Source organism: Populus trichocarpa, chromosome 15 (genome assembly GCF_000002775.5).
Source record: "Populus trichocarpa isolate Nisqually-1 chromosome 15, P.trichocarpa_v4.1, whole genome shotgun sequence".
In the NCBI taxonomy this organism is placed as follows: Eukaryota; Viridiplantae; Streptophyta; class Magnoliopsida; order Malpighiales; family Salicaceae; genus Populus; species Populus trichocarpa.
The window spans coordinates 7,624,963-7,651,213 of record NC_037299.2 but is presented as its reverse complement, the minus strand read 5'-3'; the positions used below and the strand labels follow the sequence as shown (position 1 = coordinate 7,651,213).

Sequence of the window (26,251 nt, the reverse complement as noted above, 5' to 3'; positions counted from 1 at the left end):
TTATTTGATTAACTCAATTTCAGATGGCATGGCTTCAAGCCCCTTTTGCATCGTTTCAAATAAAAACTAAACATGAGAGATAATCGAGCATTCGCTAACACCCACAAATAATATGAATATTACTTCTTTCTGAACTGTAACCCTCCTTCTTAGGAGCACAAATAGTAGAGCGCCATGAACTTATGAACAAGCAGCCTATACAGTATTATATAGCGGTGAGAACTGGAGTGAACAAAGAGTACATGTGGTGAGACTAACATCTGCTTTGCCTAAAAAATCATTTTCTGGAGGTCATACTGCTGAACAGAAGCACACCTAAGCCCCCAATTGCTAAAGTTAAAATAAGCGGAAAGGCGATGGAATCAATGTCGACTGTACTGTTTATAGTATCTGCACGAGACCTCTCTCCCCGGTGTTCATGCAGAAGATTGGTTAGATTATCTAATTGGTGCATTATTTGACGCTGTCCCCGTGCAATTAGAAGAACCTGTTCAGGCCATGGCTTCAACAATCAAACAAAACAGTTTTCAAAGGAAAATAGAACAGGGAGTTAAATGTGTGGTGGCAATCAAAGCAGATTCAGATGGAAGCAATGCTGAGGTTGACTCGCACCATTTCTGAACACGCTACTGCTGATCGATTGTAAGTCACTTTGACAACATAATCCCAAACAGATCAAATCCTTATAAACCTACTCCCCATTATGTCAACTGCTATTCCAATTCTCAAGCATGAAGAGGGAGAGCTAAAGACGCTTAATACACCTCTAATCCAAGGAATTTTGTCTATCAATTTCTTTAGCAAAGAGTGTTGTTAACATGGTAATTAGAAAATCGAAAACATATTGAGTTTTAATCTCGAAAATTGCCAGAAGGTATAATTTATATCCAGTTAAATCCATGTAAATCATCAACTAGTCGTCCTAGCACACAAGGATTGTTTCACTTCACTATTTCCTTGATGTAGTTTTCCGAGCACACAAGGATAGTTCCTCCTCACTACTCCTAACAAAAAAATTACACGTTTTCTGTTATGTTTAAGACGGTTTACAAAACTTGATTCCAACAGTATACGATACAAACACTACTATTCTAGCCTATCCTGTTCAAATGAAAATAATGTCACTTTGCTAAGTTGTTCCACTATTTCTAACAAGTGAGAATTTTACACCTATTTTCTTTGTTGTTTCAACAAATTTCAAGAACTTGAACCCAAAAGTAAAACATAAAAAACTTACTATTGTAGCATATTTTGCTCAAAAGAAAAGATGGAGAAATATCTACTGTAGTTCTATTGAACAAGGTTGTTCCATATTCATGAATATCATGTAGAAATTAGCCTTGCACACATCCACCATATTATGGTTAACCTCGTGATTTTACTCTCTTTTTCATGCCAAAAACTCTAAGAGATAAAGTTGCGGTACCTCTTCCATTAGTGGAGACTCCCTACTTAACTGGGAAGAAGATGAAGAATTTGGCAGTATCGATCCAGTTAGCGAGCCATTTCCCAAGCCAGTAACAAATAGAGAAGTTGGTCCAGATCCATTGCAGGGTTCGCCCTGCAAAGCCAAATTTTGTTGGCTAGCTGAAACTTTTCTGGTGGAAAACTTGGAATTGAGCTCCTCGATGCGAGATGTAAACTCATCCATCCTCTCATTCAGTGTGGAAATTTGCTCAGAGAGTTGAGTAATGACACCCTGAAACATTCCAGAAGATAAAATTATGATTAAAATAAAAATAAAAGTTACATTCAGAAGGGATGCAGGTAATGAAAACAGAAAAACTATGAGAGAAAAAAGGCAACCATTCTAGTCAGAAAAAATCAAAAGAACGAACAAGAGTGCATTCTCTAGCAAGTTGGATCTGACTGGCAAGAATTGTTTTTCCACGAACCATCACAAACCCATATAAGAGGAAGAACAATTAACTAGAACTAGGGAACATACTACCTAAAAGAAGTTTAAGAACTTAAAACAATCATCTTCCTATGTTCTAGATAATGAATAACAGAAAGTTCAACACTGATATTTTCTCAATTATGTCAACAGCTGAATAACTGCTGAGAATGCCGAGGAAATAGACCATTATAATGCCTTTTATCTAGATGCCTCTGATGCCAGGAATATACTCACCTGGTTGGCAACTGCAGCAGGTGACTCTACAGTTCTTCCATCAAATCTTCTATTATTAACAGCAAGTCTTGTCAGCTTGGACAGATTCTTCTCCCGTTGATTTGAATATGTGAGTGACAAACTGCTGCACATTATGTATTGTCAGATGAACCATGTTAGTTTCATAGATTGCTAGTATTAGCCTAATAAAAGCATTGCAGATATGGCTTCCATTTCCACAATTTTGAAATTAGGACTCTTGATTACTCTGTGAGTGAGAGTGTGTGAAATAAACAGTTGAATTTCCAAACATGTACAGTTCAATTGAAAGTCGAGTGATATTTCATTCTCAAGCAATCATCCGATCAAGGAACAAGATTAATACCCAAATAGACGCCTACCTATTTGATATTCCTATCTTTCCTTTTGGTTTATTTATTTATTTTGTTCCTTTAACTGTCTTCTTGTTTAGGAGGGAAGATAAATCAAACCATGTGCTAGAAGTAGAGAATACCGGCCCAGATACTTATTTCTCCTGTCTGCAGAAGCTCTGGAAAGGGCTTCTTTAGGGCTTGAAACCAAATCATCGTCGATGCTGAGCTTTGTCTTCAAATCATCTGGCAATGCCTGCAGATTGATCAGATAAGGATTGTGCGCAACTCGGGAATATATTTCCAGCTGAAAGAATCATACCATGACATCATTCACAAGCTTCTCTAGCTGAATCTGTTCTATGTATGTGCGAGGAACATATGAGCCATCCAAGCCTAGCTGCTCCGCAACATATTTAACGTACAAACGCTCTTTACCTTGCACCTTCCCATGAACAACATGGATTTAATTAGATCCAAGCTTTGCAAAATTTAGCCAATAAGCTAATAATAATGGATTGTATACTAGAAAGGTAAAACCTCCATCTCTAAAGAAACATAACAAATGAGTTGTTATTGTCTATCCGATGCACAAAATCTACAGCATTTTATTGCCAAAGAAAACGTGATGAGTAAGCGTTGGTTATCTTAGATTGAAATAACTGAAAATAGAGAAAGGAGAAGGAGAAAAGAAAGAGAGAAAGATGAAAGAAGAGGAAAGAGATAGACATGTTGTATGTCTTACTGTGTAGACCCACACACACTATAGAGTATGTAAGCAATTACATAAATACCTTGATAATACCCCCATCAAGATGGTGCATAAATGTCTTTGATGCCCATCTTGCAGGAAATTGAGTGAAACATCCTACTACAAAAACCCTTAGTAAAAATATAAGCTATTTGATTTCAAAGTTTACAAAAGGTATACAAATTGTCCCATCATCATTTATTTTCTTCTTGATAAAGTACTTATAAATCTCAATATGCTTTGTCTTGTCATGTTCAACTAGATTATGAGCAATATTAATGGCAGCTTTGTTATCACAAAACAAAGAAACAAGATTATCACTTGTTATTCTCAGTTTCTCCATCAGATTTTTAAGCTAAAACAATTCACAGACTCCATGTGTCATAGCCCTATATTCAGCCTCTGCACTAAACCTTGCCACCGTTGTTTGTTTCTTACTTCTCCATGAAACTAGATTACCACCAATAAAAATGTAATATCTAGATGTAGACTTTTTATCATTTGGAAATCTAGTCTAGTAAACTTCAATAAGGACTTCCATCATCAAATGACCATTATTAGAAAATAACAATCCTTTTCCAGGAGCTGACTTCAAATATCTAAGAATGCGATATTCAATATTTAGATGAGGTGAGCGAGGATTATGCATAAATTGACTAACCACATTGACTAAATAGCTATGTTTGGACGAGTATGGGAGAGAGAAATCAACCTCCCAACTAATCTTTGATATCTCCCTCTGTCCACTAGCACACCTATACAACCTTTGTGGTGATGGTTGGTTTCCATAAGAGAATCAATAGGTCTGCATCCCAACATTTTAGTCTCTGTAAGTATGTAAGTAAATAAAGGATATACTTTCTTTGAGAAATGAAGAAGCCCTTATTTGATCAAGCAAGTTCAATTCTCAAGAACTATCATAATTTTCCCTTAATCTCAAACCTCTGGGCAAGATAAACCTTCAACAAGGTGATTTCTTCATAATCATTTCTTGTCACCACAATATCATCAAACATATACAATGAGAGTCGTGGTCTTACCATTGCAATGTTTAATGAACCAAGTGTGATCTGCGTTACTTTGTTTGTCCCAAAACTAACTACAATTTTGCTAAATTTATCAAACCAAGCTCGTGGAGGTTGTTTTAACCCATAAAAGGCTTTCTTCAATTTACAAACTTTTCTCTGTCCTTTTGCAAGCAAAACCAAGGGTACCTCCATGTAAACTTCTTCTTCCAAATCTTCATGCAAAAAAGGCACTCCTTACATCTAATTGTTGTAAATCCCAACCCAAATTTACAGCATAAGATAAAAGGACCCGTATAGTGATCATTTTTGCTATTGGAGCAAATGTTTCCGGATAATCAATGCCAAAGGTTTGAGTGAAGCCTTTTACCACCAGTCTTGCTTTGAGCCCATCAAGTTTTTGTTTAACAACAAAAACCTACTTACATCCTAATGTTTCTTCTCAGTAGGAAAAGTGGTAGGCTTCCATGTGTCATTCTTTGCCAACACATTCATTTCCTCCACCATAGATGTTTTTCAATTTGGTTCCCCTAAAGCTTCCTTCCAAGCATGTCTAACTAATGTAGAAAACAAAGAACATTTAAAGGCTCTAAACGAAGAAGATAAAAGAGTCATAAAAAATAAAATTACATATAGGATACTTAATACAATTTTGAAGGAAGATCATCAGCATCAAAACTATGAACAAAAAACTCAGAAATGGTGATAGGAGGTATACCAAAATGAGAAGATTGCGACATTGAATCGAAGGTTGGCTATTGACTTGGTCGAGTATGCAAAATAGCTTTATCTATTGGCTTCCTCCGAGAGTAAGTCAAAATCTTCTTCTCCCCATCTTTTGAGATATTATATCTTTCTTCTCCTTCTTTACTTCTAGTCCCCACCTCTTTCTCCTCATCTATAGAATTATCTTTTTCTTTCTCCCCCCTCACTTCCATTTTCTAAATCAAATTTAGAAGTCTATGAAGAAGACAAGGACAAAGTCAGATTTTCCTTTATACCACTCCCCCCTGAAGAGATGACTCAGTGAAATAGGCCTCACTTTCATAAAATGTCAAATTCATATTAACAAATGTTTTTCTGCTAGGAGGATGATAACATTTATAACTTTTTTAAGTGGCAGATTAACCAATAAATACACATTTTAGAGCTTTAGATTCTAATTTTCCAACTGTTTGTCGATGATCTCGAACAAAACATACACAACCAAACACATTAGGAGGAACTACAAAAGAGCAAATGTCTCTAGATAATCAATGCCAAAGGCGTAATGCTTCTCTTATTAATAGATGAATATGTAACACGTGTATGCTTTGCAAATTCACATACATCATATAATAAGTTCTTTCACATTATAGTGTTTGGACATGGTTGGAAAGATCCTATTTAAGGCTATAAAAGAACAATGCCCTAAACAATTATGCCCACTGATATAACTGTTGTTGAGCAGTCATTGAAGAATCAAGTTTCAGAGTATATCTAGCTATACTTGTCCCAACCAGATTAACAAAATCCACATTCAATAGATACAAGTCATCTTCCACTTTACCATAGCTAATCACCTTCCTCGTCTTCTAAGTCCTTAAACACAAATTAATTTGAAAAGAATGAGACTTTACAATTTAAATCTTTTGTTATTTTACTAAAAGAAAACAAATTATTAGAAAAATGGGCAACATGAAGAATTGAAGACGAGAAAAGTAAGAGTGCATTAAACTAAACCTTTCTCGGAAACAAAACATAGAGTGGAATTATTTGCTCCTGAATAAGATAATAAGATAAAAAATGTTCGGAAGATCTAGTCACGTGATCATTTGCTCCTGAATCTATAACATGAACTAGAATCAGCTAGTGGAATTATTTAGAGCTATGACATTTATACTTGTATGAGCAAAGTTGGATGAGAAATTGGAGGGAGATTCAAGCTTGGTCATCAGATGTCTAATCCTCCTTAGAAAGAGTGGAAGAATTTTAGTCTCCACCCGAAGCTGTAATTTCAGTCACCACTAACATGTGAGCTTGTGATCGGATAGGCCAACCCTTTCTCCTCCATGTCCCCTGGTAGAACGTCCATAAAGTTTCCAGTAGGTTTCTCTAGTGTGTTTAGTACGCCTACAATAATCACATTTCAATTGCTCTTTGTCTGATATTCCTTGATCACTAAATCGAGTTTGTCCTTTATTATCCCATTGGGGAAAATGAACAATCATGGTTGATCCATGTGGAATTACATGTTGTAACATAACATTCCTCCTACTCTCTTTATTTTAAACATATGAGTATGTTTGTCTTAATGAAGGAAAATGATCCTTATCTTACCAAGAACCTAAACCCTAATTTGATCATACTCCATATTGAGTCCAGCAAAGAAGTCATAAACTCTTTCTTTATCCACTAACTTCTGAAATTTAGCTGCATCATTTGGACAATCAACTTGAAAATCTTGATAGAAATTCAACTTCTGCCATAAACTGTTGAGTTCTGCAAAATATTAAGCTATAATCATCCCACCCTGTTTGGTCTCATGTATCTTATTACGTAGCTCAAAAACTTAGGTATCATTACCAAGTTAAGAGTATGTCTGATTAGCAACACTCTACATTTTCTACGCAGAATCAAGGAGTAGATAACCACAAGCAATAGAAGGCTCCATGGAGTTAATGTGCCAAGACATAACTAATGAGCTTTCCGAATACCATCGATTAAGTGATGGGTCAGTTGTTGCTAGCCTTACTTGTTCTTCTGTGATATAATCATACAATCCTCGGGCTTTGATAAATAATAGGCATGAATGCGACCAAACACAAGATAATTGATTCCATCTAATTTAACAGGACTGATATGAAATGAGGGATTATCACCAAAAGCTCTAACTCGACTTCCATTACTCTTGCTAATATCATTTTTCAAGTTCCCCCTGAACTTACTTCTATCATGTTTAAAACTAGTACAATTGAACCAAAATCAATCTCAACTCTACAAGAGACTACTTGACTTTTGCTAATCCTTAAAAACCAAGACAAACTCAGTTAAGCATGACAAAATTGGTCTGAATGCCCTTTCCATAGGGTTTCCGTTCATTATAAAGAGAAGTTTTACATAATTAATGGCAGATTTCCAGCACCTAAATGCTATACAAGGTAAGTAAACATCCCTAAAATAGTACAAATCAAATCCCTAAATTATCTCCATAACAAAGCATATCTTCAAAAATGCCAAATATCTTGATCAAAACAATCCTTAAAAGTGGATACCTTTCTATCAAGCAATCTCTCTACAAGTTAGCAAAGTAAATGACATCATTTTTGTTGAAACCATATGGCTTTTGTTGCTGGGTAAAAGAGCTTTCAAAAACAGGAAAAGGAACCATATGGCTTTTGTTGCTGGGTAAAAGAGCTTTCAAAAACAGGAAAAGGCACATCATCTGACATCAACACGATGTCATCACTAATGTCAGCATAAGGTTGACTTTTGTTAGTGTTCTTAGTGCTCTGATACCACCACGTTGGTTTTCTTATATTGAAATAACTGAAAATGGAGAAAGGAGGAGAAGAGGAAGAAGAAAGGATGAGGAGAAAGAAATGATAGAAGAGGAAAGAGATAAAAGTGTTGTGTGTCCTTACTGTGTAGACCCACAATATAGACATATATAGAGTATGTAAGCAATTACACAAATACCCTGGTAATAGTTAGGCGATGGGGTAATGCGGTCAGTTGATCAACACAACTATTTTAATAGCGGCAGTTGGCTTGGATTTTCAACTGGCTAGAAAGTTGAAACTCAAATGAGCGAATTATGTTAAAAAGCATAGTTAAGCCAAGTTATGAGATAAGTTGGAGAGATTAGAACAGAAAACTATTGAGAAAAGAGATACTAACTGAAACGCAGGCAAGATCATGAAAGCAAAACAACTATAGAAAAGCTAATAATTGAATCACAGCACAAATAGACAGAGTGTTCATCCATGTCAAAAAGTGGAAATATAGAACAGAATGCAATAAAAGGAGAACAGCATGTAGTACCTGAACATAATGGCGATTAAGTTGTTCTAGCCAGTCAGTTTTGATGGAAACCCTATCATCACAGAAGATATGACTGCTTCTTTTCAGGATGGTTGCAATTGTGTACCCCAATGCCATCAACCCTCCAAGAAGACGTACGCTAACCTCAAAGGTTATCCTAGGTGAGATTATAAATGGACTATCTGTAACCCATTCCTGAAACAGAAGCATAAAGGTTAGAAACCCAAACTTCTTAGCACCCTTAGTATCCACAAACTATTCAGCAAAAATCTTAATAATGAAATTAGGCAAGTGAACAAGTTTAATTGAGCAATAAAAAAGCAAAGCATTTCTATCATATACAGGTATATCTCTTTTCAGAGGTGTATCTGCACTTGTTATTTAATTTTAGTTTTGAAACAGCCACATGGGCTGTCTAAGATTTGTTGAAACTTTTTCTTCATATTACTACTTCCTAAGTGAAAGTGTTTCTCCATTTTCTTCTTGATGTATATCAGTCAAAACATACACAATCGCCTAATCATTGATTGTATGAAGAGTATTAATTTTCCTTTATTTGCAAAAGTTATATTATGGAAGACAGCACCATATTCTCTCAAATTACATTTGTTAAGACGAATGGCCCAAGTCAAAAGAGTATACCTTATTTTCATGATGTCTATACGAGTCCGTAGAACAAGAGAGAGAGAGATGACAAATACAACAAGATTCCACGACTCCAAATAAAAGCATCAGCTCTCTTAAATTATAGAAACATTGTATGATGGACAACCAAAGAAATTCTAGGATCTATAATCTCAAAGAGCATAACAGAATTTTTTTTCACGGGCTAAAAGGTCAGCTCACACATCAGCACTAGCTGGGTAAAGAAATAGCAAGAAAACAGCATGGTCAACAAAGTATATAAGGTGTGGCATTACTAGAAAAGCAAAGAGAGCAAAAGCTTAGAAGTGAAAAATGTCAATTTTTTGAAAATGACAGTATAAATCTGAAATCATACCCTACAATTACTTGATTCTAGACCTATGATTGGAGTTTATATCCTGCACGATTAATTAATTAATTATGGGCAGTAGGACAACTAATTGTATGTGTAGAAGGGGTGAAAAGACCTATTTCATAAAAATAATTTCCAACTGCAAAACTTGTCTAAGAAGGTGCTAATCTGCAATCATCCAAACCTCAAACATGAGATTGTATTTTCCATCCCTGTTTCTCATTCTTAGATACGATTGACATGCTTCAGGATCTTCACCAGGTGGTAGAAGATATATGTCATAAGTTTCCTCCTTTGTTTCCTTGTATTCTTCAGAAAGAATGGTCTTAATCTGTTCAACTGTCACTGACCTTGTTGACTGCAGCGAAAGAGAGTAGATATAGAGTTGAAACAAGAATGTAACCATGGCTCTTAACGTGAGAAACCATTATAAATTTGGCAGGAAGAAGTACACGGAGATTTACCTTTAAAATGTAAGTTGGGTTCTGAAACCCCGAGAAAGGATTAAACTTGTTGATGATTTTAATGTGTGCAGTTTGGAGATCTGGCTCAATAAAAGCCTTATACATGGGATAAACCTGTTGAGCCAACAATAAATAAGTGCAGAAGAATTACCATAAAATCTAAAGAATTTGGATATCAAAGGAAACACATCAAGGAAATGCCTGATAAAAAGTACACAGTTAGGCTACAAGATAATATATTAGCTTGGATCAGCAAATCACCGTTTCTGAGATTTGATGAATTATTTCTTCAGGCTCTTGGCCAGCGCGTTGAATATCTCGCAAAACCCTTTTGACAAGGTCAAAATGAACACCACCAGTGACAGACACACGAAGATCTAACAAAGGTCGCAGTCTTTCGCTTAAGGCATAGATGCCTTCAATAATCACAATGCGGGAGCTAGGGACTTCCACAGTCCTGTTAGAAGCATAGCTGAGAAATTATTACTAGGAACAAATAGATTTCTGAAAAAGTGGCGAAGATTAGAAAAAACAGAGATGATGATCTCATGAACATAGCAGGAAAGCATGAACTAGAAGTCCCATGAGCAGTTCTGGCATTCTTGATGGCGTATCATAAAAAAATGTGGGCCTCCATGAATGCATCATAATTCATTTCATCCCCGGGCTCCTCTCCTTGTGTTGGTAAAACAAGTAGAGATAGCATGACATGCAGGAAAAAAAATTCATATATTCAAAATTAGGCCAGAGAGAACCAGAACCTGTAACCTATGCGAGAGCTAGTCTTGAAGTCGTATATGGGAACCTGAACAGGTTTCCCTGCTTTTAAACCATGTATATTATCGAGAAGTGTATTATAATCCGTCAACCGTGGGTCTGTTTCAAAAAATTACAATCATTAGAATTCTGTGAATCCCCATTCTCTAATCACTATGTTGATGGATCAGTGATTAAAAACAGCCCTAAACTGATGAACAAAATATGCACAAATAATTTTCTCATTATAATTTGCAAGGACCATAAGAATTTGAACTGCATGAACAACTCAAAACTAACCTTATTATTGGCAGGATATTCACCTCATAGACTACCCACTAAATCCTTCTATTGTGTGTTTGGTGCACCGGCAGTTTATTGTCATAGATACAAGATGCTTAAATTACATTTTCCACCAGCTAAATGAGATTAAAACTATATTTCCACACCTTAAACTCAAACTAGAATGATGCTTCCTCTAAGTGTAGGAGACCTAGACCAAGAAATCTTCGTCAAAGATATCTTGCATGATATCTGCCTCGAGATGTTTAAGTAAAAGGATGTCAGGCAACAGAGAATAAATGAAGGACACTTGTTTGAAAGCACTGTAGGACAATGCACTTAGTTTGCTGCGAACTTCTAAGAAAATTCACTATTGTCAGAAGTCCTAAATGCCAAAACCACATGTCACATAGGGGTGATACTGTGAGCCATAATCATGACTGCAATAGTTGGGAAACAGCTTCAGCACTTTTCACTGAAAATTAAGTTCTATTTTTTATTTCTGGTTACAAACACTCAAAACTGAGTTAACACACAAACTACATCACCAGAAATCAATTTCAAGAGCATTTTCATATTCACCATAAATAGATTACCATAGTTAAATTTCTAATCAGTTTTTCTAGAGCTTATAATTTAATTTCCATAATTGTCCACGATCTCATATGGCCAAAGCCATTCCATATTTGCTACAATATGCAGCCACCACCATTTGGAATTTATATATAAGATCATTTACGCTGTTACCTGAATTACCTCAATTTACTTCTTCATTGAGCTCTCAAATGTTCACTTGAAACACCTGGTACTTCAAGCTTAAGGTCCTAAACTTTGCCAATCTTATATTAGATTCAACAACTATCCTCTAGAGCTCCTCGTGTCCTAATAACCACTCATGTACTTTTCTCTTTCTTATTTTAATCACGACCAATACCAATCACTATCCCCTATCGCTTGGTGGTAGAACCAAATCTACAATAGCGAAAGCTTTGACTCTTCTACAAGCCCTTTTTACAACATTTCTTCTTTTTTGCTAACCATAATCCTGCTTCTTTGGCTATCGGACCAGCTATGTATAAGCCAAGTAATGACTCTCCAAGAACTCATCTACCAGGGCATCAATCAATTTTAGCAACTGACATATGCTAGCTCTATTGGTCACACATACGAACTGTGACATTACTCATTTTAACAATGAGAAATTCTACAAAGAGTTTATCCTCTTTCAGTTCTTTTACCATGTTTGAAATTACATGAGCATTTGCAACCATCTTTGCGTAGAAGCAGAGGTCACCTAACAACATTTTCAAACACAGCCATGCATGTCGGTAATCAAAACGGAAGTCACTCATTCTATCCCCCTTAAAAATTCAATTAGTGAAAATAGACGGAGCCACCAGAAGAAGTTATTGAAATGAGGCTAAAGGACAGAAATGATTTTTACCATCAAAGTTTCCATCAATGATTCGACTTGAATCATTGTAGTTATCCATGGTTATGACAGCAATACTGGGCATAAAGTTGAGCACCTTCTCAGTGAATACAGTCTTTCCGGCGCCAGAAGGACCTGCTACTCCAACTAATATCAATCCATCATTCTTTTGGGCCAGCAACTGGCATGCACGGATTACTATAAAGAAACCTTTCTCAAACGACAATGTTTCTCCAATTGGAACAATCTCATAGCGATCAGAGTCCTTTTTAACCGCTTGGACCTGATCTCTCAAGAGACCGGAACGCCGCCTAGGTGAATCAACACCCGGAGAAGCAGTATCTTGAGCCATTTACTCTGTTGTACAAACAACGTTGCAGTATTTTAGATTTAACCGAATTATCTTTTAAAACATAAATAAATAAAAATACCATCCATCCTAATTTCTACAGAGAAATATCATTATCAACAACAAGAAGTTTCTGAAGCAGCCCCGAATTCCCTTATTTAGCAAAATCGTTCTTCTTTGCAAGAAATCATTTTCAGGGTCATGATCATGCTGAATAAAAAGTTTTTTTGACAGGGTAACAATCCGCTTAAATTTGCAATCAAACTTCAACTACAACTCTAAGGAATAAACATTGTAAGCAGTGAACATAAAATCAGTAAAAATAATACTGAATACAATATATATGTATATACCTTTATATTGCTTTCGTCTCTCTCTTTCTTTATTCCTTGATTATTGGATATTCAGAGCTATAAACAGGGACTTGAAAGCTGTTGGGCTTCTTTTTTCTGGACTATTAGGTTAAAGAGTGGAGTGATTACCAGAGAAGGTGGGAGGAAGTGTCATGTGGTGGACTTGTTCTATACTGGCTGGCAACAAGGACGAGATTAACAGAGATCGTTAGTTCATTCATTAGGAGGATGGATTCCAGCAAGTGATGGGACGTGGACCATAAAACGTCCTGCTGCTGATATCATAACCACAAAGATATCTTCTCTTCTCTTCTCTCCCTTTCTTTCTCTACAAGTGGAGCGTACCGTTTTCAGTTCCCAACTTTTTGTTTAACGTAAAAAAAATAAAAAAAACAAAACAAAAGAAAACAAAAAGAGACGTCCCTCTCCTGGTCTCTCTCTATGTATCTCTCAAGTTACCTCCTTTTCCATGGATGTTGTCCTTTACAGCGTGTTACTAGATGGTCTATGCCATGCAACAATTAGACTAAAGTTTTTTTCTTTGTAAGAAAATTAATGATGTTAAATGAACCGAATTATTTTATAATAAAGCCACCGTGACAACCTGAAAAAATAAAACTTTTGTTAAAATAAATTATAAAAATTAATTTTTAAACAATCCAACATAAACAATAAAATTAAAAAAATAACAAAAAAAACAATATAAATCAACCCAATTTAATAGCCTGCAACTCGAGTTGTGAGGTCAAGACAACCTCTAATAAGCAAATTGAGAAAAATTAGGACGCTTAATTCCCAACAATTCAGATATAAAAGGATAAAATTAAAAAAAAATCAATTAGCCAGTTGAATAAAAAAAATATCAACAAACTCGAGCAAGTTCGTCAAACTCCATGAGTTGAATCATGCAAAAAGTATCACCTAATAGAAGACAAAACAGGAAAAATTATGAAGCTTAATTCTCAAACAAACCAAATGTTAAAGGGGGGAAACGGGAAAAAAATTCAATCTTAAAAAACAACCCGAAAAGAAGACTCGAATTAACCCGAGTTAAATTGTCAAACTCGCAATCTAGGTCATGATGCCAGAATGACCCCACATAAAGGAATACAAAGAAAATCACAAAGCCTAATTGTCAACAAACTCAATGCCAAATGATGAAATTAAAAAAGAAAATCACTGTAAAACTAAAGGAACCTTAACTAGTTTTCAGAAATTCTATGGCAAGAGAATGGTTATACTAGAGAGTAGATACTATCACCCTTAAAATATTTTACCTTAAGCAGACTGCACTGTTAATTTTGTCTTAAATTGCTAAGGTTTGTTGTGCTTTGTTTATAATATTCTTGACTCTAGTATCAGTAATATTGATATTAATATTCTTGACTCTGATATCAATAAATAGCAGGATTGATATTTCTTACTTTAGTGTCAGTAAATACAAGGGTTGACATTTATGACTGTAGCGTCAATAAATATCAGGATCGATATTTCTGACTTTAGCGTTAGTAAATAACGAGGTAAATATTCATTGTGAATCTGCTTACTTTAACAATCTCAGGTTTAAGTTCTAAAATAATTATTAGACCCGCGAGAATAGCAAAAATAAGCTTGGACCCTTTTATTCAAAAACCTTGTTATTGTTTAAAGAATAAAAAGTAATGGATTTTGATTGTTTTTATTAGGTAGGCCCAATGGCTATTTATTTTAGGCTAAGTTTTTAATATGCTTAATAAACTTTATCAAACTAAAAAAAATACATGAAAAAACAATACATTTTTTAATGCTAAAAACACAAAATAACTTCTTTGTTTTGTTTTTTATTTATTTATTTATGCTAACCATAGTATTTTTTTATGCTAAATTATTCAAAGAGATATTATTTTATTTTAATTTTATAGTATTTTTATTTTTTTTTATGTTATTTGTTTTAACACCTGCAAAAAATTAAAAATCCTGCAACACACATATGCAAAAATTTTAAAATTATTTTCTTTTTAATTATTATTTTTATGTTATTTGTTTTAACGCATGTAAAAAATAAAAATCATGCAGCACACATCTATTTTACTAAAAGGCTGTTTTTTTTTACGGTTAAAATTGTGTTTCGTGATTTAAAAAAAAAACATTTTACTTGAAATTATTATTTTTTGTTTTTATATCGTTTTAATATGCAGATATCAAAAATAATTTTAAAAAAATATTACTTTCATGTATTTTTAAACAAAAGTTACCACATTTCCATACACTTTCTAATTCACAAACACACACATAACAATTACACATATTTACAATTTATTTCATATACACAAAATTATCCAAAACTTGCATATCACATTCTAAACAAGGTCTAAATAGTCAGAGAACCTGCTAGGATGCTCTGGATGTTCGAAAACAGTAGCAAAACCCACGTGCTACCATCATTACTGGCATGTGGATCCATGCGCTGCTGCCAGCCAAAAGGGAGAATCATTGGATCAGGCAGCTCTTCTCCTCCTCTTCCTTATCCTACTGGTGGTGAGCTTCACTATTACCTGTAAAACCAGAAAATCACTAAGCAAATGATTTTATCTCTTCTCTAGATCTGATTTTTTTTTGTTTCACTCTCTCTACTAGATCTTTTTCTTCTCATTTTTATTCTTCTTCAGGTGGCTAAATGCTATTGTCTTTGATGGTAGTCATCTGTTGCTTCATGGATAGGAGAGGAAAGATTATGGATGGCAGTTTGAGAAGAAAGATGGGTCTTGCTATTGATGATGGAGTCTTCGGTAGCTAGGTTGAGGTTGTCAATACTAATGGTGTATGCTAATGGTGTCTCACGATGGTTGATAATGATGTTGTTATGGGTGAAGGGAGGTTGGTGTGGATGAGCTAGTCGTGAGGCAGATGTTGTTGATGACACAATGACTTAGAAGTCTAGTGGAAGAAAGGGAAATGAAGGACCTGCTTGGCTGATGTTGTTGATGGTTCAAGTGAAAGAGAGATGAAGATGGGTCTATGTGGGTTTCTCTTCTGGTTTTTCAATGGTAATAGTTTTTCTTTTTCTTTTTTGCTAATGGGTATGTTGGAGACTTTGAGATGCAATGTTGGGTTTGAAAAAGAAAAAAAAAAGAGTAGAAGAAAAAGCTCTCCTTAGTGGTGGCAACTATTAAGTCTCTATTTTTTTAGAAAAGGAGGACTGTTTTTTTTTTTTTTTTGTATCTAGATCTTCTATGTACATAGATTTTTCTTTTTTGTACCTGATCTAGAATCCTCCCTCGTTTCTATGCTTTGAGATTTTGTATTTATAATACAGGAGTTTAGAGCATATAAAACTTAAAGTTCAAAATAAATTCATTATCCTTCTGAAATTTAAGTTTGATTATGATTTTAAAATCAAATTTGAAAATAAATAACTAAAATTATCATGATGATCATTTTTAAACAGAAGATTACGAGAAAAGAATAAAAATACATTATAGTCTTTAATTTTTCTATAACTTGACAAATCACTCAATCAAAATTAGTTCTCAATCTTTTAGTTTCAAATTTACCACCCCCTAAAAAATAAAACAAAAGCAAATAGTGTTAAAATTGAATTATAACAAGATGAATTGATTATTCAGAAATAAAACTTGTGCGTGCGAATTTGCTTTTACCCTTGGTTCCTCGTGAATTTATTTTGACTTATCGAATAATTAACCAAGTTTCATAGATCTTTTATACTACTCGTTCATATATCTTCAAGGGCATTAGGTGGAGGTACATTTTTTTATAGTCTTGATGCTTTCGTAGAGGTTATCGTTGTGTCATACTTAATCACAAACCTAAATTTAACTTTCTTGAAAATGATCAATTTGACTGTGAGATTCTAAATCTTTATATCTACAAAGTTCACATCAAATAAGAATTATAATTATTTAGAGTTCAAAGAAGGTGATCTGGTTTGGGTGCATCTAGGAAATGCAAGGTTTTCATGGGGAAGGTTTGCTAAGCTGAAGTTAATGGTCCATTTAAGATTTGATGTCCAGGTTTTTTTTTTAAATAATAGCAAAATTGTAATATTTAATATAAGAGCTTTTTAGTTATTAGTTGAAATATAATGACAATCCTGTAAATAATTCAATATATATTTTTTATATTTCTTGGCACTTCAAAATGAGAGTATAAAATGTCTTATAAACTCTAGATATAAAGTGTATTTTTTGAAAGAACAGAGACAAAGTGAAAAAATAAGTAAGCTAGAGAAGATTTTTGTAATTATCCCTATTTTTTAATTGAAAAAAAGATATTGTTTATGCTTTATAAAATAAATTAAAGAATATATGGACAAATAAATTAAATAAAAGTTTTTAACACTAATTAAATATGAAAGCAGGCAACTAATCATTATAGTAAAAATAAAAAATATATGTCTACGCAAATGTCTTACACCAACTATTTTTTTTTATTTTAAATGTTTTTATTTATTTTATCTTAGCGACTAATGTTGTTGCTAATAACAAATATTTTTTGTTTTTATAAAGACTTAATATAAATACAACCAATTTATATAGAATATAAGAGAAATAAATTTAGACAAATCAAACCAATCTTTTGAAGAATCATGTAACTAAAAAAATATAAAACACCAATCACTATTTAAAAAGCAAAACTAATTCAATTTGTTTAAAAAAACAAGAGGGAGGGCATAAATCAATATTTAAATAGAAAAAATTAATTAAAAAAAATTGACTAGCTTGTTTTCTTATCATCTCGAGTGATTGAAAAATTGAGATATGAGTTTTTAGATCTTAAAAACTTATTTTAACTTATTTTTATCTGAAAACACTATTAAAACACAATATAAACCTTTAAAAACCACTTACCAAGCCCAAAACACCGCAAAATTATTTTTTTTTTAAAAAAACAACCAAATCATAAAAAACTAAATGAACCTTGAACTATTTTCATATGTTTATTTAGAGAGAAATACCAACTTCATTGAACTTCTATAGAGAAGAGAAACCTATTAATGCAAAGATTGTGTTTTTTCATGGTGAAATTGTAACTAACTAATAACTTTTTTTATTTGTTATTTTTCCCCGAGTTTCTCTCTCATCTCTCAAATAAATTTTTAAACCAAAAGAAAAATGTTAAAAAAAGAGAGGATAGAAATGGAGTAAAAAAAATTAGGTGAACTCAAAACCACTTTTTTCACGTATTTGAGATTAACAATGCAGTTTTCTCGTGTTTAACACTTTGATACTCTCACTTTTGGTTTTTTCTTTCTTTCCAAATTAGATTAATTAAAAAAGAAGAAGAAGCTGAAGCACCACAATTATTAATTGTAAGTAGTGGGAGCAGCCCATTGGGCATCTTTCTAAATTATTAATGTTTCTGTGGTAGTTTTTGTTTTCACTTGCCAGCCAATAACAAAACATCAACACAGTGCAGTCTCTCTCTGTCCTTTGCCTTTCCTTAAACTGAAGCGAGAAGAATTCACTCAAGTTCTCTTTGGATTTTGTACTCTTTTTTTTTTTTTTCAAATCCAAGAATTCTTTGTTTTACAATCTGTTTCAACTTAACTGAAATCGGAATTCTCTCTCTATGCAACAGAGGGAGATGGTAGTGACAGGAGAGGCACCGGCTGTTCATGGATACAGCATGCCTGCAGAGTGGGAGCCCCACTCACAGACTTGGATGGGCTGGCCTGTAAGTATACATACATATAGAACCTTTACTTGTTAATTGCCACTTTATATTGTGTTGTTCACTGTGATGTGATCAATCATTTTTTTTAACAGTGACTGAAAGTAGGTTCTTTTCTAATTACTAGGCTTTCTTCAGTATAGGAAAACCAACTGTCCCGCAGGACGACTTCATGATTCTAAGTAAAGTGACTGTTTGTTTTCTTTTGTTTCGTGTTTTTGGGACATGCTCACATCCAGAGTGTGTTGTTGAGCTTCTTCTTGAGACCCCTTTTACAAAAAAACAAAAAGAAAGAAAGAAAGAAAGAAAGAAAGAAAGGTCTTCTTTTCTTTTAGCAGAGGAATAGGTTTATTTATATCATTTGATAAACTGTGTTAATTTTCGTACTTATTCCTGTAGAAATTCGAGAATCTGTTGATCCATACCATTACTTGTTGGGATTTTCCCTACCTTTTGTGGTTGTAATGCAGATGGGGTTCTCACTTTTCATGCAGTAATTGTGGATATTTTTTCTTTTCTCTTCTCTTCTTTCTTTCTTTCTTTCTTTCTTTCTTTTTTTTTTTGAAAAAAAGAGAAAAGCTCCTAAAGCCTGTTATAGAATCAAGTATTGATGTTTTGCTTTGCAGGAGCGCCCGGATAACTGGCGAGACAATGCATTACATGCACAACTTGTTTTCACCAAAGTGGCAATTGCAATTTCAAAGTTTGAGCCTGTAACTGTCTGTGCAAGCTCTGCTCAGGTTGTTCGACATTTTAACAAATTGAAGTCTTACGTTTTTGTTATGGGATTTGAATTTGTTCTCAACTGAGTTAATTTTTTTTTCAATTGACTGTACTTTTAGTGGGAAAATGCACGAAGTCAGCTACCAGAACATGTGAGAGTTCTTGAGATGAGCATGAATGATTCTTGGTTTCGTGATATTGGTCCGACTGTGAGTTTTTCTGCTTCTCTCTTTTAGCATTTCTATGATGTTTTGCTCAATTAATGTTTATTTTGATATTTCAGTTCCTTTTTTTTTCCTTATCCTGAATAATTTCGGTTTCTTTATCAAGTTTGTTGTAAGGAAAAATGGATCAAATCATGGTAACCTCGAGCAACGCATTGCAGGGATTGATTGGAATTTTAATGGTTGGGGAGGTAAGATTTTAAAACATTCAAGTTTGATGTTAAATATTAACATATCATGGGTATTCCGTCTCATAGATGATGCAACATGATCCTTAAACGTTGGTGCTTTACAGTGCAACAACCTGATGCCTTGTTTTGCTATATATGAATGCGTTATACTGCTATTCAGGTTACTGTCGATGATTGCAATTCTAAAATCTTGACTTCAAAATTCTTACAGGTTTTCCTTCCTTAGCGATTACTGATATTTCTGGAGCCCTTTGTTGAGAAAATGATGACTAATTTCATGATAGTTTTAGGAATTGAATTAGGAATCAAATGTGAAATTGTAGAACATGTTCATCATTGCTTTCAAATCCTTGAGATAAGATATGTGAATATGTGCCAGAGCATCATTTAATTGCATATATCAAGAAACCACCCTGGTGTTATTATGTTTGTTTGTTGGTAAAGTTTTACTCTTTATTGAGTACCGTCTCTGAAAGGATTTGGCCTTGAAACTTATAGGGGTTGATGATGGTTGTTACCAGGATTGGAGTCTTGACCTTCTCGTGGCAAGGAAGGTGGTGTAGTAAAACAGATTGCATAAACTTTCTGTGCATCTTATTTTCTTTAATTACCTTGCATGTATTAGTTTTCTGGGTTTTGATCTGAATTAATGTTGTTTTTTCAGATCATAGGAACGGAAAAACTTCCAAGGTTTCCCCACTTTATGATTCTTGAAGGTGGAAGCATCCATGTAGATGGAGATGGTACTGATCCGTGGACTCTATAAATATGCATGAGATTTAATTGTGTGAGAAATATATTGATGTGTGTCTATGAGGGAGGCAGGGTACTGCAACCAGGATAGAAATGGAAAGGTGCCCTTTACTTTCTAACCTGATCTCTCTCCATTTCATCATTTGGGAGATTCAGCACTAGAAGAAGATATCCTATTCTTCTGTAAGACTGTTTCTGGTGCGTTCTTGTGTAGACCTAGAATCCGCTCGTGTTGGAAGTATCGGGTCATGGATATGCAATATAATAATGCTACAGCTTCATTTGATTTTCTCTATTCAATTCTGTTGACAGCTCTGATTGTGGAGTGGATATCATTTGGTTGTATCATATATTGTCTAGTTAACTTGCGTTATTAAGAAGTTCAACACTGCATTGCCAGGGGTGGATCTAGCTAATAGTAATTTTCACAGTAAAGCAGTTTGCCTTAAAAATTATGGAAAAGACCTCTTCTCCAGTAGCTTTGGGATCTCTTTAACCAAAATTATCAGTAGAGTTTTATTTTCTTTTGGTCTTGCTAATGTATGTCTTTTTTTTGTGGTTTCAGGGACATGCCTTACCACTGAGGAGTGCCTCTTGAACAAAAACAGGAACCCAAATTTGACCAAAGAACAGATAGAAGATCAACTCAAGGCATATCTTGGAGTTCAGAAGGTTATTTGGTTGCCTTATGGATTATATGGTATGTAATTATATGAACGCCACTTCAGATATTCTCTCTTTACTCTGAATACTTCTGAATTTTTAGTTTTATTCTATAATTCATATTCTTGTTTTTTTTCATAAAAATAAAGAAGATTTTCATGATAATTCATATCCTGCAATCTATTGGCATTCCCTTTTGAATATATAACCTTGCAAAACCATATTTTGCTGTGCCCCTACATTTGAGTGCATGTGATGTGCATTTCTGCTTTCATTTTGTCAAAAAATTGTAAAGGGCTGACCTTAACAATTACTTAGAACCTCGCCTATTGCAATAAGGATAATCAGAACAAGTAATTTAAACAACTAATAAACTGCTGAAAAACTGATATACAGAATTCAAGAACAAGTAAACGTGCTATAATTCAGATTGAAAAACAAATACCTTGAACTGAGTCGATCAGAGAGATCAAGCTGCAGTAGCAATAGAAGAGGAAGAATCCTTGGCTTCACATGAACCTGAGTTCTCCAAAACCCCTTTATAATAGATAAAAAAAATCCACACATTTTTACTTTATATCATCTAAACTCCATGAGATGCTCACAATGAAACCAATAAAACATAACAAACATAATGATGCCCTTGTAACCAAACAGTCTGTAGCTTGTGTCTCTACTGCATGCCTGCACTTTCTTTTCCTCTGATATTCTTATAATGAAGGCTGATTTTAGCCTGCATCAACTACCAGATGAGACTCTGATAGATTAGATTTTAATATACAGTCTATGATCTCTGTTGTGGTGTTGTTATTTTGCATTATAATCACTTATACACCTTTTTGTTCTTTTCATGTCATATTGTTTCTTTTCTTCAGTTTCTTCTGATTATTTTGCAACATCGATGTTACTATAATTACAATTATAAATTTGTACCTGAAGGTAGCGAAAATTGCAAAAGGTGACACTAAACACCATGGGATGTAACAGGTGATGATGATACTAATGGTCATATTGACAATATGTGCTGCTTTGTGAGGCCTGGTGTTGTTTTGTTGTCTTGGACTGAAGATGAAAAGGATCCCCAGTTCAAACGATCAATGGAAGCTTTATCAATCCTCTCCAATACTAGTGATGCTAATGGTAGGAGATTAGAAATAATTAAACTTCATGTGCCAGGACCACTTTATATGACAGATGAAGAAGCTGCTGGAGTTGTTCAAGTAAGAATACCGCCCTAAAATTTGATTTTCATGCCAGTGTTCTTACTTTACATTTTTTTTAGAGAATATTCAAGTAAAACACTGAAATACTTTCTTTCCTATGTGTTTTATCTAACACGCAAATGCTTTTCAAATAGGTCCTGAACCACATCAAACAGTTCATTTCTAAATTGAGGAATTAGATTCAAAGGAAATTACGTACTTGTTCCTTTGCTTCTGAATGTTCCACATGTGAGGCTTTTATGAGTATATTCATCTGTCTCAGCTGTTACTTTTCCAGCAACCCAAATGTCTGCTGAAAACATAACAATGAAAGAATCCATCCACACAGACATTGCTCTGAATTATTCATTAATTTGTGATGTTTGTAGGGTAAATTGTTAACAAATTTGTAATAGGTTAGACACAATTTTATTTACAAGAAACTGCCGGAATTAACTCAAAAGAAAAAAAAAACAATTCCAAAAAAGGTGAAAGAGGAAAAGCATTAAAACAATTACCTGCTGGACTTTTACGCTCCTTCATTGTCCAAAAGGTTAAAATAGTGAAAAATGGTTGATTGCACCTTTATTTCTGGTACTGGTTTAGTTTACTTTTCGTGCATGTCATCTTAGTTTCTCTTTTTTTTATTTAAGTCCTTATTTTGTGGACAACTCTTTGTTTGTTGTTGATATGTTTAAATTTCAAACTGAATGATGGAACGGAGTTGAATATATGATATTTTAATCTTCTTTGATGCTGTTTACCTAGTTGGAGCAATAATTATCCACAAATCTAGGTCCCCCAACTGTGTAATCATACTAAAATTTTTGGAGACCTAAAGTTGTTACAATCACCCTTCAGCCTTTATGATATCCAGCCCTCATGCAGCAACATATAAATAAAAATTGCATGGTCTTATTGGATCACGGTCTTAAATGGTTTTTGGCCACAGGATGGCAATGCTAAACCAAGACTTCCAGGTACCAGACTTGCTGCATCTTATGTAAACTTCTATATTGCCAATGGTGGGATCATCACTCCACAGTTTGGGGACCAGAAGTGGGATGATGAAGCTGTTCGTGTCCTCTCTCAAGCTTTTCCAAATCATGAAGTAAGGAATACTTCTGTTCAATTTATCAATATTTATAAGCTTCATATGCAAGATATGTGATCTAAGTGCATGCGGATTGACTTCCAAAGACATGATGACTTGATATGTGAGTCTCACCTAGGTCGTATTAAAATCTTAATGTAGAATTCAGGTAGTTGATTGCAAGAAAACAAAGTTTCAATGCTCACAATAGCAAGAACTGGATTTTATTTTCTTCTGCCCCCCCCCCCCCCCTCGGTAGGGGATCTTTATTTTTGGGTAAAATAATCTACTACCTTGTATGATGGTCCTGGAACATGAGTCTGATTATAACCTGCAATGTAAAAAACTATTTAATGATGCTTATAAGCTGCAGTCCTAAGACCAAGCATGTATAAAGAAAAATCTTAAACTAGCAAGCTATACTTGATACAGCTAACGTTGTACAGAAACTCACAGGAGACAGTTTTGTGTTCATTGGTTACTTATAATATGTTTTGTTTCCTATGTTTAACATAGCGAATCTGAATGATCTTAACTCAGGTGGTGAGAATCGAAGGTGCGAGGGAAATTGTGTTGGCTGGGGGGAATATACATTGCATTACTCAGCAACAGCCAGCTGCTCTCTCTACCTCGAACTGTTAAACATGGTTGATTATGCATAAATGCCGGCATGAGTTGCGCTGGTAATAGTCTTAGACTAACAATTAAATTATGTACCATAAAGGTAAACTTATATCTTCCATTTGATCCGTGTGGCATTTATCTGGCAGAGATGTTAATGCAATGCATGCCCTAGAACAGCATGCCTTGACCTTGATTCACAAAATAGAAATCGACTTCTTGAATCATCATATTATTACCTAATTAAGATGTTGAATTTGCATTTCTACGCCATTCTTCTTGTTGGTTGATAAATCTTGTCATTCATGTGAGATGTGCAAATTAGCAGGTGTAAGTTCTCTGAACTCGGTTTTTGAACAAGCCATGTGAACAGATGAATCCATTCCTGGTCCAGGCCATAGTGTTAGCACACGCATGATTCACTCTGTTTTTTCCCCCACAAAATCTGCACTTGTGCAACATTTGCCGACAATTTTGGGGTTAAGATACTGCCAACATTAGTGACCTTGCAATGTATATGAAAATGGACGATCAAGAACCATCTATGCATTGCCAGCAAATTGGTTTTTGTTTTTTTATTTTTAAATGCCTTGGTTAAATAATACTAGTTATTACGCCGTGAGGACCAAAGTTTTTTAGCTGCGCAATGTTTTAGTTGCATAAACACGTAATCATGGGAATGGAAAAAGATCTCGGTGAAGATAACTGTAACACCCCCATAAATTTTGGGGTATTTTTTTTTGAACTGGCTTAATTCATAATTTCCTTCCTCTTGAATCATTCAAACAATTCCATCTCGATTTATAAAACTTGTAGTATTTATCGCATACGTAGTTAACATGTAAGGAATCATAATATACATTTCAATTAAGATTTTGATAGGGTTTTTCTTGCACGGGATTGTACCCAAAATTTTAATCCACTTTATTATCTGTAAAAACAACTAAAGTTGACATTGCAATTTATTTATACCATCAATACCCCTAGTGGATTTCATAGTTATCAGATCCGACCCGAAGATGACCCAGCCAAGAACCCAGGTCAACCCGAATTAATCTGAAAAAATAAAATAAAAATTGAAATTTTAATATTTTATATAAAAAAATTAAGAAACAATTCATGTGAATATATGTTATAAATAATGAAGTTTACAAGATTATTTCAAAAAGTTTTGTATCCCACTTTAAAAAGATACTATATTAGTATATCTTTTAAGTTGAAATATTTAAACCAATAAGGTTTTTTTATTTCACATTAAAAAAATATAACATTTTTCTTATGAATATAGAGTATATATACTATAGGGTTTCAAATCTCACAATGAAAAAATAATTTTTTTTTCTCGTGAACATAGAGTATATATATACTAAAGGGCTTCAAATCCCACATTGAAAAAATAAAATTGTTTTTTAGTATTTATATAGTGAACTTTGAAAAGGGTTAATAACCAACTAAAAAATTAAAAAAAAAAAGGTCTCTAGCTAGGTGAAAAAATACATTTGAAAGAGAAAAAAATAGGTCTCAACTAGGTTCTGTCGGGTCGCCCGGGTCACGAGTCAATTCGGCGGGTTTTGACGGGTTTTTGCTTGCCCCGGTCTTGTAGCTTACCCGGACCAAACCAGCCATCGGGTCAACCTGTCGGGCCGGTCCGATTTTAATAATTATGGTGGATTTACCATATAAATGATTATATATATATATTGAACAATGAAAACTTTAATAATTAGAAATACATCCTACTATTTAATCTTAAATTTCAAAATACTAACACTTTATAAATACTCAACGTTAAACTACATAACATGAAAATTGAAATTAAAAAAAAATCTATCTATCTAAAAGAAAGACTAAACAATCAAACCCGTGTAATCTCTGAGACGGTGTAGCTACGATGGACCTGAAATATATAGTAATGGAGACAATGAATATAAAAATCTAGACATACTTTACACATATATGCTATGTCAAACTTTAGTCATAAACACAACCATAACACTCCCATTTTGCTAAAATTAGTCCTTAACCTTGTTTCATCTATTAAGGATAACTCTATATTTTCTACAAGATCCTAGCTGACACAGCCCATTTAACTTAACTTTCTTAACCTCCGTCAAGATGGCCAATTTTAATTTAACACATTTAATGTCCATTTATAGAGCCAACTTTAATATATAAGTAATTAGTCTCCATCCAAA

The 26,251-nt window shown here is 34.0% G+C and overlaps 2 protein-coding genes across 6 annotated transcripts; one reads left to right on the top strand and one right to left on the bottom strand.

Moving 5' to 3' along the window:
- Positions 1–95: 95 nt before the first annotated feature.
- On the bottom strand, positions 96–13,520 carry LOC18105719 (inorganic pyrophosphatase TTM1). 3 transcript variants are annotated; one of them, XM_024586008.2, is made up of 12 exons: positions 12,917–13,520; positions 12,227–12,571; positions 10,506–10,620; positions 10,006–10,201; positions 9,745–9,858; positions 9,465–9,638; positions 8,284–8,478; positions 2,807–2,929; positions 2,628–2,740; positions 2,135–2,258; positions 1,427–1,699; positions 96–487 (listed from the first exon to the last, which is right to left on the bottom strand). In XM_024586008.2, exons 2-12 carry the CDS (start codon positions 12,564–12,566, stop codon positions 278–280), a joined length of 1,977 nt encoding a protein of 658 aa, XP_024441776.1. In that variant the 5' UTR covers positions 12,567–12,571; positions 12,917–13,520; the 3' UTR covers positions 96–277. The 3 variants fall into 3 exon arrangements, 2 of the variants coding, with proteins under 2 accessions (XP_024441776.1, XP_024441777.1); XM_024586009.2 differs by having other exon boundaries at positions 2,135–2,255; positions 12,917–13,297; XR_002978005.2 differs by lacking the exon at positions 96–487 and having other exon boundaries at positions 1,550–1,699; positions 2,605–2,740; positions 12,917–13,299.
- A 4,707-nt stretch (positions 13,521–18,227) lies between these two features.
- On the top strand, positions 18,228–24,329 carry LOC18105718 (agmatine deiminase). Of its 3 annotated transcripts, none has more exons than XM_024585902.2 (11): positions 18,228–18,384; positions 18,494–18,589; positions 19,213–19,326; positions 19,429–19,518; positions 19,640–19,724; positions 20,223–20,278; positions 20,389–20,467; positions 21,043–21,177; positions 22,128–22,360; positions 23,295–23,453; positions 23,976–24,329. In XM_024585902.2, exons 2-11 carry the CDS (start codon positions 18,500–18,502, stop codon positions 24,075–24,077), a joined length of 1,143 nt encoding a protein of 380 aa, XP_024441670.1. In that variant the 5' UTR covers positions 18,228–18,384; positions 18,494–18,499; the 3' UTR covers positions 24,078–24,329. The 3 variants fall into 3 exon arrangements, with proteins under 3 accessions (XP_024441670.1, XP_006374374.1, XP_024441669.1); XM_006374312.3 differs by having other exon boundaries at positions 18,246–18,400; XM_024585901.1 differs by lacking the exon at positions 18,228–18,384 and having other exon boundaries at positions 18,407–18,589.
- Positions 24,330–26,251: the final 1,922 nt, after the last annotated feature.